Here is a 16,767-nt window from a genome sequence, read left to right as displayed (position 1 = left end):
AAAATTCACCAGAAACTTGCTGTCTTTCCTAACATTCAAATCCCCATACCAAAAGTACAGGCCTTAAAACATTCTTGAAAAATCAATAAATAAACTAAAATGGAAGTGGAACATTATTACAAACTGAATTGTTGTCTACAATTCCCAGATATATCACTGATCCATAAAACCAGTATTTTAATAGATATTTCCATATCAAATACTCATAATTTTCAAGCTATATGAACAAAAAGTTTTCAAAACAGAGACCTCATAGAGAAAAAATCAAAATCAAATAGGTTCACAATGAGAAATACTATCATATGCACTGCCCTTTCTCTTACTAGAACACCACAGATGCTTTCAGGGAGTAAAAAGAAGTCAAGCTTACACTCTGATACTTTCGTTTAACTACAAAAAAAAGCATTATTTTATCCATTTGTGCAATATATATGAAACACCCAATATTAAAAAAATAATTACTTCAATGAACTAAATGATGAATATTCAATTATTTATTATTAAGGATGTATATAGTTGGGCAGGATAGGGACCTTTCCCAGTAATTTCAATCTGACCCCATAATGGATGAAAACTTTCATTTAATAATATATAAAGATTTCACATCTATATAGTTTTTGAAGTTTGCAAAATGATTTACATTAATGAACTTATCTGGAAGTATTATATTACAGCAGTATATTCACTATACCTATGAAATTCTCAGAAGAAGTTTAATAGTACATTTTTGTAATTCTCCATTGCCACAACTACTTCCAATTTAAATAGAATACAACTTGGTCTAATTGGAGTTTAGATAGTAAACACTGTGTTTAAAAAGCATCAACTTCATGCTGTTTTATCAATCTGAGGACTTGGCAAGTTGTAGTCTTATCAGATCATTAATACATTATCGAATCACAGAATTTGGAAATGGAAGAAACCAGAGAAATAAGCTAATTTAATTCTCACATTTTATGCGGGAAACAAAGACCTAGAAGGGTTAAATAACTTCCAGGATTACACAAGCAAGTAACAAAATCTCAATTTGAAGTCTCTTCCTAAAAAATTCCTCTTTTCCCTAAATCCTTATCTATCATCTGAAGGATATATAGCCAATTTACTAATTTTTAAAACACATTTCTAGAAACTGACAATAAGCTAAACAACCAAGAAAAAAAATTACTATACGTGTTTAGACTTAGTGGAGAAAAGGACTTACCAAGTTCATTGAGACTCTGTGCAGCTTTTGTTATCTCTCTACTTCCTCCCTGTAGCTGGCCTTGGAGTCTTTTACTGAGATACAAGATACGTATTATTCTCCGAAGTAAATCACAGGCTACCTGCACAAATATCAGAATATTAGTTGTGTACATTCAATTCATAAAGTTTTATCAGCAGTGTCTTTCAAAATATCCTTCAAAATGCTCTGGATCTTTCTTCATTTCCAACACTGTTTTTAATCAACTAGTAATATTACTACAGAAGAATCTTTTTTTAAAACTAGCACATTAGGAAATGAGATAATATTTGTAAAGCACTTTGCAAGCCTTAAAAGGGCTATATAAATCCTAGCCATTATTCTGATTAACTAGCACAAAAAATTAATTTGTATAATGAATTATGGTCTCCCTGAGATAGACATTTTTTAATCTCCATATTCCCAACTTCTGGTACAATGTCTTGTCAATTCAATTCAATAAAAATTGAGTAAGCATCCACCTTGTGTCAAGGCATTGTGCTGGCACTGCTACTAAATAGGCACATAGGTACTATTAGATGAATTAAATCGAATCTTTCATAATGATTAGGAAGCAGAGTAATGACATGACCATTTAAAATTCTGATTAACTTGAGTTACTATATATAATTCATAACTATCACTAATTTTCACATAACTACAATATATATCTAAAATTATAGGAATATAATTTACCCTTTCCTTGCAAAGGCTCAGATGGCACATAATGATGAGCTGTAGCCCCTTGATATAACTAACCAATGCAAGCATTTCATCACCAATGTCACAAGGTTATTTTGAGGAAATGTCTCAATAAACCTTAAATCAACAAACCAAAATCAAGATGATTTGGTTTTAGTTCATATAAAAGGCATAAAATGTTACAATGACATATTACTGATCCCAGAACATAAAGTAACACAATTCTCTTTTTAAATACATTCTTCAGGGCAGTGAGATAGCATAGTGAATAGAGCACCAGCTCTGGAGTCAGGAGGACCTGAGTTCAAATTTGATGTCAGATAATTACCTAGCTGTGTGACCCTGGGCAAGTCACATAACCTGGACTGCCTCAATAAATAAATGATGAAGAAAGTAAATTCTTTACATTTAGTTTTCTCTTATAGAAGCTAGAGGCTATCTATACCTGTTCCCCAAAATATTTCTTGGCACATGGCTCCACAGTGGCTGTTTTAAACCTTTTCTTTATTGCTCAAACCCATTCCTTTTTCATTAGATGATTACTTCCTTACTCACCTACCTTAAACTTCCTAATCTCTTGTTGCTTCACATTTCATATTTCCCCGTGTCCTTACTCAGTCTCTCATCATTTCCACCAAGATCAGGCAGAACTCCTTGCCAAGGAAAAATCAATTTATAATAGTTATGTAATGTTTTGATATCCCTACCATTATGCTCAGCATTCTTGTCCTGGTTTATTTTTTTTTAAGTTTTTTGCAAGGCAAATGGGGTTAAGTGGCTTGCCCAAGGCCACACAGCTAGGTAATTATTAAGTGTCTGAGGCTGGATTGGAACCCAGGTACTCCTGACTCCATGGCCTGTGCTCTATCCACTGCACCACTTAGCCGCCCTCTAGGTATTCTTGTTCTGGACCATTCCTTCTCATAATCTCTGCCTCTACATGCTGTTTCCTCTTCTCACAGACTTATTTCAATCTCCCCTATTCCAAAATTAATTTCACTTTATACTGACACCCATTTAAGCTACTATCTTATATCTCCTTCCTCTTTACTGCTAAATTTCTGGAAAAAGGAGCCCATACCTACTGCCTCTACCTCCACATAACATACATACATACTTTCATATGTACAGACTCAATTTTTTGCAGTCTACTTTGTATTTGTACCAGCACAGAAATTTCTCTTCACAATTAGCAATAGCCTCTTAACTGCTGAACACACCTCTTTAGTCTTCATTTTACTTTAATCTCTCCGCAGCAATCTGATATTAAATACCATTCTTTTCAACTCTTTTTTTTCACTTAGCTTCAAAGTCACTGGTTTTCTTGGTTCTCCTACCTGCCTGCAACTTTTCATTGAGCTAATCTGTTCTTGCAGTCCACTAAGAATGAATGTCCCCATGGTTCTTTCCTCAGTAATTTTCACTTCTCTCTTGCTTGGTGGCCTATTCAACTAATATGATTCCTATCTACAAATGATTCCAAATTTCCAACTGTTTACTGGGTATCTCTTCCTGGATGTCTAACTGGCACCTCAAATTAAGCATGGCAATCATTCCCCAAGTGAAAAATACAGTTGCAAAGGAAGAAATTCAAACTATCTATAGTAAAATGGGGGGGGGGGGGAGAAATGTTCCAAATCACTAATAATGGAAATACAAATCAAAACAACTCTGAAGTTCTGCCTCACTTTCATCAGTTTAGCAAAGGGGGAAAAGGGAACATAACAAAGAGAAAAGATGGCAAACTAATGAATTGTTGGGAGAGATCTGAAATTGTCCAACAATGGGCAGCTAGGTGGTGCAGTAGACAGAGCACTGGCCCTGGAGTCAAGAGCACCTGAGTTCAAATGTGGCCTCAGACACTTAATAATCACCTAGCTGTGTGGCCTTGGGCAAGTCACTTAACCCCATTGCCTTGAAAAAAAAAGAAAAGAAAAAAGAAAAAAAAAGAAATTAGTCCAACAATTCTGTAAAACAACTTGGAACTTTGACCAAAAAAAAAAAATCACTCAACTGTGCATACCCTTATACTCAATGATATCACTACTGGACCCATGCTACAAAAAGATAAAAGAAAGAGGAAAAGAATTTACAAAGGTATTTACAATAGTTTTTTATAATAGTGACAAAGAAGTGGAAACTAAAGGGGTGCTAACCAGTTTATGAATGATTGAATGAATTATGATATATATAAATATAATGAAATAATAATGACCCATGAGAAATGATGAAAGAGATAGTTTCATAAAAATGTGGAAGGACTTATATGAAGTGAAGCAGAATAGTGAGAATTTATACAATAACAACAATACAAAGAAAAATAATTTTATAAGACTTAAGAGCCCTTATCAATGAAGTATCCAACCACAATTACAAAAGGGCTCATGAAGCAATCTACTAACTTCCTCAGCCCCTTTTACTTCTAATGCCTTCCTTATATTATTTCCTATTTAATATTAAGTCTTATTCCAGCGCTTCATTTTTTTTTCTGCCTTTAATTTTTTCTGCTAGTGTAGTCCCAAAGGCTCTTGTCTGATCCACATTCTCATCTACCTGTCCTATTTCAAGTTCTTTAAAATGCTAATTTTTCTTTCTTTGTATGTTTCTTCTCTTTTCATGCTTTCCCCCTCCAAATAAACAAGAAGTTCAAAATCATCCTTCCCACCTTTTTGTTGTATCTTTTTGTTTTCATAAAGAAAAACTTCTTTGCATTGTCTTATTTCTCTTTCTGTCTAAATTGAATTCTATTTTTCTATTTTTTTTTAATTCATAGGGTCTATCTTAACTTATCCTACTTTAATCTCCTTGAGTCACTCATTTGGAAAGTTGTCTAGTTGCCAAATCTGATGTCTCTCTTTTCCCCTCTCTCCATTCTATGTCACTGCATTTATAGATCTTAACCCCAGGCTTTCTTATTTTCTGCTCAGCCTCTTTAAAATCCAATCCAGTCTCATGAACAACTATTAAGCATCTATTATGTGCCAGGCACTGTGCTCAGTAATGGGGAATGCAACTGAGCATGCTCTCCAGACTCTTACAATCTAAAGGGGGAAACAGACACAAAAGGAGGCAAAAAAGTGGTAGTAGGGTAGGAGAGTGGACAGCAGGAAGTTTCAGGCACATCTTGTTCCAGGCCTCCCAGCAGATGCAAACTGGAGGGAGCTGAAGGTCATTCTTGCTCTCTAAAGGAAGGCCCAGGAATTTATTACTGCAGCCCGCCAGATCTCCACACAGAGGAGGTAGAGGCTACAGGAGGGGGTGTTGATTAAAGCCTGATTTGACAGATTCACAATGAGATTAGCAGCAATGAGCCTTTACTAAAACTTAACCCACCAAGGGAATGCATTCTTTTCCCTTCCAGGAGAATTTCTTTTCCATTCTCCTGATTCTAATCTCTCCCCTCTATAGCTTTTATCCTATTATTCATTAGGTCTTATTTATGTTGAAAGAATAATTCCTTGCTCTTCTCTAGTCACTAAAGGATTTGCTGAGCTATATTTCTGGCTCCCATAGTTTCTGACCTTCCCTCTCTCCAATTATGAAACTTTCCAGTGTGCTATCTATTCATTACATTGAGAAGACTGCTTCCCTTATAGAGGAAAATGGGGTTTAGTCCAAGAAGTATTAATTCCCTTATTCCTCCTTCCTTGTCTATAATTTTTAAAATTCCTCTTAAACTTTGAGCTCCTTGATTTCTCTTTGCTATTTCTTATATCTATTAAATCATTTTTTTAAAATTACCACAAGCAAATTGAATTCCTAAGCATTTCATTTATTTATTTGTGGGATTTTTTTGGGGGGGGTTGTAAGGCAATAGGGTTAAGTGAGTTGCTCAAGGTCACACAGCTAGAGGGTGGCTGGGTGGCACAGTGGATAGAGCACTGGCGTTGGAGTCAGGAGTACCTGGGTTCAAATCCGGTCTCAGACACTTAATAATTACCTAGCCGTGTGACCTTGGGTAAGCCACTTAACCCCATTTGCCTTGCAAAAAAAAAAAAAAAACAACCTAAAGTTTTTAAGTTTCAAAGATTTGTAAAAAGCAACTGCTCATCTTGCCAATCTCAGGATCTATTTTTTAAGTACAATGTGAAAAATTCATTATCATGCATATCAAGATATTTTGTTCGACTTCATTGCTAAAACACAGATTTATTTTATAAAAAATTTATATTTATAAAAAATATAAGAAAAATGAATATCCTAAATATGAATGAGGATGTTTTTTATAAAATAAGGAAGTCTTTAGTAATAAACTGAGAAATTTCTATAAAGATACAATAAAAACTGTTTTGCTAACATATAGATTAAAAAGATAGCTGAGAGGCAGCTAGGTGGCACAGTGGATAGAGCACTAGCCATGTAGTCAGGAGTACCTGAGTTCAAATCCTGCCTCAGACACTTAATAATTACCTAGCTGTGTGGCCTTGGGCAAGTCACTTAACCCCACTGCCTTGCAAAAACCTAAAAAAAAAGATAGCTGAGTATTCTATAAACCTATAGTACTTTTATTTCTTGCTTCCAATCCACATTTTCTAATACCATTCTCCTGTTTACATCAATCCATCAACAAGCATTATTTAAAGGCATGCTATGTGCCAGGCACTATGGTAGGTGCTAGGAATACAAAAACAAAAATGAAATAGCTCCTAACCTTGATTAGCTTACATTCCATCAAGGGAAATAATATGTACTATCCTAAGAATCTTCAAAATACAAACAAAAATCAATGCAGGGTAACTGAGGAGAAGGGTATTAGTAGCCAAGAGAGTCACACAACTAAGTCAAGTTTTGAAGGAATAGCAGGATTCTAAGTAGGGGGCACTCCAAGTTGGAAAGACAGGCAATTCAGAGACTATTCCTCCAATAACTGCTTCTCATTTCAGTCAAAGAATAGTAAAAAGGATATATCAAATTAATTTTTACCATTTTGTCAAGTCCTTTATAGAATCTCCACTTCATCATCCACCACTACAGATTTTGCTACATCAATCATTCTAAATCTTCATTGTAGTCTATTTACTTATATTCAGTGTAATCACCATAAAATGAAATGACCAAGGAGCCCACATGTATAAAACTGTATTTACACAGAATAAGTATGACCCTTGACAAGTTTTTCAATGCGATCACATACATAATTGCAAACACAGCTCAAAGGAACACAATGACCTTCCTTGAAAGATTATTTGACTATACCATTTTCTACACTAGATACAATTTTGAGACATGAATGTTATTTCCCTCCCTCCAGAATCTCCTGTCATTCCCACACTCATAAAAAACACATTTCAAATGACTTTACTTTTGTGCCTTTGTCTATTTACCACTAATAATTCAAAGTGTACAAGAATTTTGAAAAATAAAGAGTGGAAAAATTTAGCAGATAACTTACCTGAAGTCTTGCTAGTTGTGCCGTGCGTGCTACTATTTTGTTGTATGGATCAACAATTTTAGCTTTAATCCTGTTAAAGACAATAACAATGTAAAACAGCAGAGTACAAAAAGGTCAGGTTTCTATATCCTTATATGCTTACACAGCAACATACCTGTCAACAGCTCCCTGGAGGGCCCCAATTCTTGTCTGCATCATTTGAAGAACTCCTAGAAAATAGTTATAGTTTATATTTACTTTACAAACTAGAAGACAAGTCCTAAAAGAAACGAGATTGAAAATGAGGATTGATTAAAACTTAAAAAAAAAAAAACCTGACAGACCTATTATACTTCTCTACATAACACAATAAAAGGACAAAAAAAAAATTTCATTTTAATTTTACTGTAAATCTTTGGTCTTTAACAGATCTGTAATTTCATCCATCTAAGATGCCCCCTCCACTAATTCAACTCAACTTCTTATCTTCATGGAACTGCAGAATTTGAGTTAGAAGAAATCTCAATAGCCAATTAGTACAACCACTACCTAAATAGAATTTTCACTACAATAAACCTGACAAGTGGTTATTAAGTCTATATTTGAAGATCTCTAGGAAAGAACAACTTGGTGGTACGTTAGGAAGAATCGGGAAAACCTGAGTTCAAATCCAGGCTAAGGTACTTACAAGTCATTTAACCTTCTTGCCTCAGTTTCCTCATCAGTAAAATGAGCTGAGGAAGCAAACAACAACAATATCTTTGCCAAGAAAACCCCAAATGGGATCACAAAAAAATTGGACATAATTGAAAAACTACTGAACAAAAACAAGTATTTGTGTATGAATTTAGTAGAAATGGTTTACCTATGACACAAACTGGGAAGAATACCTAACATGGTGGATGACAGGATAAGAAAAAGATCCTGCCAAGTTGGGGTCACAGAATACAATTTAACTGGTTTAAACTCACAAGGGTAAAATGAAGAAAGTTTAGTCAGATGACAATATGACTGAAAAAAAAGATCTAGAAGTTTTAGTGGATGGCAAGTTCCATGGAAATCAAAGTTGATAGGATCTGTGGCTAAATAAGAGAGACTGTCCAGGGCTAAGGAGTTAATAGTTCTCTGGATTTTGGTCTTGTCAGAAAATCTCTGTGATATTCTAAATCATTTTAAATGATATATTTTAGGAAAGTCATTGTTAAGAAATAGGGTATCGAGGATAGAAGCCAAGATGGCCACAACAATGGATCCTGTCTTAGGTGCTCTCTCATAAACTCATAAGCTAAGGACTCTAACTAAATGTTCGAGAGACAGAACCCACAGAGGGACCCAGTGAAGCAGTTCTCCTACTCAAGGTAACCTGGAAAAGAGCAGAAAGGCTCTGCTTCCCGGGGTTGGAGGGGCGGCCCGCCAGAGGGGTGGCCTGCCAGAGCGAAAGAATTTTGGCCTCCCTGAGGCAGCCCCAGGGTGCTGGGAGCCAAGGCTCACAGCAGTGGGGGAGTCCCCTGAGCTGCACCCCGGGGAGCACCGGGCACAAAGTGGGAGAACAGCGGGGGACCTCTGCCAGAGCGAGCACATGGAGCCCAGCCCTCAGGGCACACAGCTAGCAGCTTGGCCAGCCCAGTTCCAGGAAACAGAAGCAGGTGGAGCTGGTAAGCAGGAGCCCCCAGGGCATGAGCCCATTGACCCTAGGGTGGGAAGTAAAGAAAGAGAGACTGCAGAGTTCTGTCCTCTGCCCCTGGAACAGGACTCTGGGGCTCTGACCACATTCAGATCCTAATCGAAGTCTAGGCCCCCCATAGAACAGCAGGGCCCCCCCCCACCTCAGCCCCGTGGCAGAGGGGGGGCATATGGTCATTCACAAACCAGGAGGGAGGACAGAGCCTCACACACTGAGACCCTTGTGGGAGTGTCCCAAAAGCTCAGGAAGCACCCCCAAAACAGGCTCAGGCTGGGAAAATGAGCAATCAGAGAAAAAAGAGGAACACCATTGAGAAATATTTTGCATATGAGCCCAAGAGGATCAAAATACTCGGTCTGAAGATGAGGAAGCACAAGCTCCTGCATCTAAAGACTCCAAGAAAAACAGAAATTGGGATCAGGCTATGACAGAGCTCAAAAAAGACTTTGAAAATCAAATGAAGGTGTTAGAAGAAAAACTGGGAAAAGAAATGAGAGATGCAAGAAAAACATGAAAATGAAGTCAGCAGCCTAGTCAAGGAAATCCAAAAAAATGCTGAAGAAAATAGCATGCTAAAAACCAGCTTAGGATGGTTTGGATAAATGGATAAAACAGTCCAAAAAAAGTTATTGAGGAGAAGAATACTTTAAAAAGCAAAATAGGCCAGATGGAAAAAGAGATAAGAAAACTCTCTGAGGAGTACAAATCCTTCAGACAAAGAATAGAATTCAGGGAGATTGATAAATTTACCAGAAATGAGGAATCAATACTTCAAAACCAAAAAAATGAAAAATTAGAAGAAAATGTGAAATATCTCATTGAAAAAATAACTGATAAGGAAAACAGACTTAGGAAAGATAATTTAAAAATTATTGGAATACCTGAAAGTCATGATCAGGAAAAGAGCCTTGACATCATTTTCAAAGAATTACTACAGGAAAATTGCCCTGATATTCTAGAAGCAGAGGGCAAAATAGAAATGGAGAGAATCCACTGATCCCCCTGAGAAAGAGATCCCAAAAAACCAACCCCTAGGAATAATATAGCCAAATTCCAGAACTCCCAAGTCAAAGAGAAAATATTACAAGCAGCCAGAAGGACACAGTTCAAATATTATGGAGCTACAGTCAGGATCACACAGGACTTAGCAGCAACTACATTAAAAGCTCGTAGGGCTTGGAATATAATATACCAAAAGGCAAAAGAGCTTAGAATGCAGCCAAGAATGAACTACCCAGCAAGGCTGAATGTCCACTTCCAGGGAAAAAGATGGACTTTCAATGAACCAGGGGAATTTCAAATGTTCCTTTTGGAATGGCCAGAGCTGAACAGAAGGTCTGATCTTCAAATACAGGACTCAGGTGAAGCATGGAGATTGGAGGAGAGGGGGAAAATATGAGGGACTTAATGATGATGAACTACATGTATTCCTGTATAGAAAAATGACACTGATAATACTCATATGAACCTTCTCAATTAACAGAGCAGGTAGAAGGAGATTTTATAGATGAAACACAGGAAAGAGCTGAATTTGAAGATAAAATATGGTATAAAAATGGAGTCAATAGAATAAAGGGAAATGTAATGGGAGAAAGAAAAAGGAGAGGGGGGAATAGGCCAAGATATTTCATATAATAAGATTTTTCTTTATTACAATGAGCTATTACAATGACATGGAAGGGGGGAAGGCAAGGGGGGAATGAGGGAATCTTTGCTCTCATCAGAGGTGGCTAATGAGAGGAAACAGCATATATACTCAATGGGGTATAGGCATCTGGAGTAAGAAGAAAAGGTGGGGGACAGGGGGAAGGGGTGGGGATGTGAATGAAGGAGGAGAGGATGGACCATGGGGGCAGAGTGGTCAGATATAGCACATTTTCTTTTGTACTTCTTGCAAGGTGCTGGGATTGGATGGCCTGTCCGGGACCATAGGTGGATGCTGGGCCTAAGGGGTAGTATGGGGGCTCAGGGCTTCTTGGCCCCAGGACCAGGGATCTGTTTGCTGTACCACTCAGCGACCCTACAGCAGAGTCAGAGTGAAAGGAGAAAGAAAATATAGTACATGGTAGTGGAGAAGTACGAAAGGAGGGAGTTGCGATCAGCAATGGCAAGGGTGGAAAAATATGGAAGTAACTTTTGTGATGGACTTATCATAAAGAATGTGATCCACCCATGACAGAGTTGTTGGTGTTGGAACAAAGACTGTAGCACTTTTTTATTATTATTATTTTTTTGGGGGGGTGCAGGGCAGATGGGGCTGGGTGCCTGCCTGAGGCCACATAGCAGGGTGATCGTTGGGTGTCTGAGGCCGGATTTGGACCTGGGTACTCCTGGCTCAAGGGCTAATGCTCTGCCAGCCACCCAGCCACCCCTACTATCATTACTATTTTATTTTATTTGGGGTCTTTTTTTTTCTTTTGGTTTTTGCAGGGCAGTGGGGGTCAGGTGGCTTGCATGTCACATGGCTGGGTGATTGTTGGGTGTATGAGGCTGCATATGGGCTCAGGTGCTCCTGGTTCCAGGGCTGGGGCTCTGTCCATTGAGCCACCTGGCCATACCTACAATTATTACTATTATCTTTTAATTTTAATTTTTTCCTCTCCCCTTTATCGCTCAAGCAAGTCTATATTTATGGGTGGGGTATTTCATTTACTCTTAAACAAGAATATTTTATTAATGTAAAAAACATTATTTTACAAAATGAGAATAAATATTAAATAAAAAAGAATAAAAAAGAGAAAGAAATACAGTATCCAGGAGAGTTAATTATGATTAATTTCCTGCTATGAGCATCCTTTGAAGGAACAAGTGATATGGAGTGTGAAGAAGAAATGACCTGGTAAGTATAGGAGACATGATAGCTGTCATCAAGTATGTAAAGGGCTATGAATATGGCCCCAAAGAACAATATTAAGAGTGAGGGGAACCAGAGGAACAGCAAAGAGATAAACTACAGATTGATTTAATGAAACAATGGAAAAGTAGAAGAGGTAGCCTTGAACACAGTGAGTATCCTCTCCATAAATGTCTTCAAGAACAACCTCTATTCAAATATAATGTAGTAAGGACCCTACAGATCAAACTAGACAGACTCTGAGATCCCATGTGTGATAGACATCCTTAGTTTCCCTTTAATACTTTTCTGATTTCTCTAGTCCCTAGTGTCCTCTTCTTCCTCAAATTACTCTGTACTTCATACTTGTTTACGTATAGTAACTCTAGCAGAATATAAATTCCCAGAAAACAATTTTTCCTTCTTATTTTACTGTTTGATTTACCTATCAATGGGTCATCTTACAATTATTCTGTTCTTAATAAATCTGTTGAATTTTTCAATCAATCAAGAAAAAAAGCATTTATTAAGCCCTAAGTGCCAGACACTGTGTTAACAAGAAAAAGAAAAAGCAAAAAAGCTATTTTGACACATGCTATAATGAGTCTAACACTGAAAACTAGGCTGAGTCCTAAATATTCCACTAACTCCTCAATAACTTCACATTCACTCAATAAAGATGAGGTACAGCCATTCACAGGGAACCAAATGAATACAACATATACATACATCAGATTCTGACAGGCCAATGAGCTAATCTTCCAGAGTATACTTTTTAGGCAGGTGCTATTAATTGAGTCCAGTAATAATGAGACAAAGAAATCGGGCAATATTGCATTTCAGAAATAGATGAGACCAAGCTGTTCTCTACCACAAAAACCCATCTTTTAAAAACCAATATTCCTCCAATTAAATATTATAACTTAGAAACATGAAAAATCATAAAAAAAATCAGAATTAAAGGTAAGCCAAGGAGTCATGGAAAAATCCACTTTGGGGGTTTTTAAGTAGGCTAATGCAGGTGATTGCTGACAATTTCTAAACAAAAGTGGCATTAAAAAAACATCAGAGACATTTGTAACCAGAAAGACAATGAGCTAGTCATACAGCAAGAGTAAAGAAAAATAATCCTGAGTGTTGCCCTTGTCTCCACAAAACAATAACCAAAAAAAGAAACATCTCCATTACACTCGATAGATCATTTAGAAAAGATTTAAGGAAAGACATGGAAAAATCACATAGAATAAGAATGGATTATCAGTGATACATCCCATTTATCAAAATACTAGGGGTGGCTAGGTGGCACAGTGGATAGAGCACCAACTCTGGAGTCAAGAGGACCTGAGTTCAAATCTGGCCTCAGACACTTAATAATTACCTAGCTGTTTGGCCTTGGGCAAGCCACTTAACTCCATTGCCTTGCAAAAATCTAAAAAAAAAAAAAATACTGACCAAATTGAGTTCTTCAAGGATTCAATAAATTTCCCAGACAGCAAAAAGAACACTGCTTCTTATATCAGGAGACTAGCTTCAGATTCTACCTTCATGATATGTGTATGGATGGGACAAATCACTTCAATTCATGGGGTTTCAGTTTTCTCCTCTGTAAAATCAAAGCACTGAACTAGATAACCTCTGAAGATCCAGTTAACAATAGATCTATATAATCTTACAGGTTTGGATTTTTTTCAGTTGAGACCTGTGATTTCATTAGTATAAAGTGCTTCATGATTAGAAAATTCCCTCTATTCCACTGCTGATTTGCACATGTTCAGAAAACAAGTCTCAGAATATTATTTGAGCTACTAAGATTAAATATTTTTCCTAGAATGTAGGTCAAGATTAGACTTACTGATGAGACCAACAGATACTATCAAATTTATCATTTATGATAAGCAGCTTAATTTTTATCTGGAGATCAACAAAAATTTAAATGCCATACAATAGATAAGGTCTCAAAAGTCCCTCTCAAACCATAAACAAACCAAAATATATTAAGAGTATCTTTAAAAACTGAAAGGCCTCAAGTACCCTTTGCACTAAACTCTGACTGAAAGAGAAAGGTCACTTTGTAGGAGACAGTCATTGTCTATGTTATCCAAGAGACATGAGTTAGGTAGAGAACCTAAACTCAAAGTCATCACTACTAGTTATCATAGAACACTTCAGCAGGTCAGTAATTCAGTCAGCCAGTCAATAAACATTTATTAAATTCCTACTATGTGCCAGGGACTGGAAAGACAAAAGACAGTCCCTGCCCTCAAGGAGCTCACAACCTAATGGGGAAAACAATATGCAAAGGACAAATGGGAAATATTCAATCAGGAAAGGTACTAGAATTAAAGTGGATCAAGACAGGCTTCCTGCTCAGGTGACATTTTAGATGGGGTTGGAAGGAAGCCAGAAGATAAGGATGAGATGAAGAGGATTCATGGGGACAGCCAATGAAAATGCCCAGAGCCAAGGACAAAGCATCCTGTTGAAAGAACAGTGGAAGGGAATGAAGTGGTAAGGAATATGATGTACAAAGCCTGGAAAGGTGGGAGGGGGCAAGATCATGAAGAGCTTTGAATGTCAAATAGAGGATTTGGTATTTAATCCTGGAGGTAAAACAGAGATTCACCAGGATCTGTTGACTACAGTTAGACCTGCCCTTTGGGAAAATCATTCTAGCAAGCTGAGTAGAGAATGGACTGGAATTGCAAAGTATTGTGGCAGGCAGACTAACCAGCAAACTATTGTAATAATCCTGGTGTGAGCAGATAAGGGCCTACAATAGTGTGGGGACATTTTCAAGAGTTGTTATAAAGGTAAACTTGACCCAGCCTTGGCAACATATTAGATGTAGGGATGATAGATTAAGTAGTCAAGTAGGATAACCAGGTTGGGAACCTCGGAGACAGGGAGAGATGGTACTTTCAAAAATAATAGGGAAGCTTGAGAAGGCAAAGGATAATGAATTCAGCTTTGGCCATGGTGAGTTTAAGATGTCTACCAGATATCCAATTAGGGATGTCTAATAAACAGTTGGAAATGTGAAAATAGAGGTAAGGAAAGAGTTTAGGGATGGAATAGCAGATTTGAGAACCATCAGCATAGATGACAACTGAATCTAAGAGACTTGATGAGATCAAGTGAAATAGTATGGAGGAGAAAGAAAAGGGGCCTAGGACAGAGGATTATGGGATAACCACAACTGGAGGGCATGACTTGGATATTAATCCAACAAATGAGACTGAGATGTGGTCTGAGAAGCAGAAGAGAGTAAAGTTCTAAAAACCCTGAGAAAAGAGAATATAAAGGAAAACTATTAACAATGTTAAAAGCTTCAGAGAAGTCCATAAGAATATGAACTGAGAAAAGGACATTGATTTGAACAATTAAGGAATTTTGCTAATGTTGGAAAGAGCAATTTCAGTTGAATGACAGAGTCAGAAGCCAAACTGGAGAGCTAAGAAAAGAGTGATAGAAGAGAAAGTGGAAATATCTATGGTAGACAGCCTTCTCAAGGAGTTTAGTTGCAAAAGGAAACAAGCCATGGAATGATAGTAGACATGGATGGATCAGATAAGATAGTATGAGGATGGGAGAAACATGGACATATTTTTAGGTGCTATAGAAACAGTCAGCGAATAAAAAGAAATTAAAGATACATGATAGAGTAGAGATAATGAAGGAGACAATCACTAGAAGAGATAGGATAGAATGGAATCGCTTACAATGGAATCTCCTTGGCAAGGAGAAAAGCTCCTCCCATCTCATATAATGAGTCACGTGAGACAGAAGTTAAAGAGATAGTGAGAAAAGGTACCAGGGTTATGGTGTGGAGGAAGAGAAGAACTTAGTGAATGGACTCAGTTTTTTCTGTAAAATATGGCAAGGTTTTCAACTCAAAGGGTGGAGGGTAGGGAAGCCCTAGGAAGTTTGAGAAAGGCTGAAAGGGGGAGGCTAGGTGGTGTAGTGGATAGAGCACCAGCTCTGAAGTCAGGAGTACCTGAGTTCAAATCTGGCCTCAAACACTTAATAATTACCTAGTTCTGTGGCCTTGGGCAAGCCACTTAACCCCATTTGCCTTGCAAAAACCTAAGAGAAAAAAATTCAAACAGAGAAAGGATAAAAAAGGTCTGGTAGAACCACTGTGGAATGGGATAGTGAGTTGCTAAGGGATGTATAGTGGGATTGCCTTGCAGCATTTAGAACCCAAGTGATGTGATAAAACATAAATCAGTGGTGGATCAGTCAGCACAGTTTCATGATTTTTTTTTCTGCCTTCATCTAGCAACACCTATGTAGAAGTGAAGAGAGTGGATGATGAGAGTGATCTAAAGCTAAGGGATGAGAAGACAATCACAAACAATAAGGGAGCAACGGATTCAAGGAAAGAAACCAGTGAAGAGTTGAAGTGATTCACCATGGGCTCAACTGGGGACTGGAGAAGAGTGTGGCTAGTGGAGGAGTAACAAGTCTACTGAAGACTTGAGGAGTAGAGGAACTACAGAGGAGGGTTCTGTATTGGAAGGCAATGGCAAAATAGATAACCAAAAGACTATGATCAGACAAGTGAATCTCAGAAGTCATGAACATGGAGGTGGTACATTTAGGGGTGATGGCAAGATCACATTTGTGTGTGGCTGAGGTAGGGAAGAATAGGACATGGCAAGTGAATAGATTAAGGAACTGAAGGGTTAGGGGGTTTAAGGGAGTCTCAGAACATAGTGAGACTTCTAATATGAGTGAAGAAGTGGGGAAGAGAGAAAATTGTGTTTCAGATATTGAACTTTTTGAAAAGGAAAGCAGAGTTTCTTGGACATCTGATGTGGATCATGTGAAACCCCAGAAGAAGAAAGGCATATAATTCTTCGATAATTTTTTGTATGGGGAAAGAAATTCCATTATAGAGAATCCATAATATCTGTTGTTTGCTAGAAGAAGTATGTCTCAATTCCTATATAAGAATT

The 16,767-nt window shown here is 37.4% G+C and overlaps 1 protein-coding gene across 2 annotated transcripts in view; it reads right to left on the bottom strand.

The window, feature by feature from the left end:
* The window catches only part of COG5 (component of oligomeric golgi complex 5), a 351,259-nt gene that overhangs the window by 291,588 nt on the left and 42,904 nt on the right, over positions 1 to 16,767 (bottom strand). For both annotated transcript variants that reach the window (XR_012470105.1, XM_074193933.1), the window contains exons 4-6: positions 7,468 to 7,522; positions 7,314 to 7,383; positions 1,202 to 1,322 (exon numbers count right to left, since the gene is read on the bottom strand). Coding sequence is in view for 1 of the 2 variants with exons in the window: in XM_074193933.1 (XP_074050034.1) it covers positions 1,202 to 1,322; positions 7,314 to 7,383; positions 7,468 to 7,522 (246 nt within the window). In the remaining variant the exon portion in view is untranslated. The remainder of the gene's footprint in view (positions 1 to 1,201; positions 1,323 to 7,313; positions 7,384 to 7,467; positions 7,523 to 16,767) is intronic.

The sequence above is a fragment of the Macrotis lagotis genome, chromosome 7 (genome assembly GCF_037893015.1).
Source record: "Macrotis lagotis isolate mMagLag1 chromosome 7, bilby.v1.9.chrom.fasta, whole genome shotgun sequence".
In the NCBI taxonomy this organism is placed as follows: Eukaryota; Metazoa; Chordata; class Mammalia; order Peramelemorphia; family Peramelidae; genus Macrotis; species Macrotis lagotis.
This window is presented reverse-complemented; position numbering and strand designations above follow the sequence as displayed.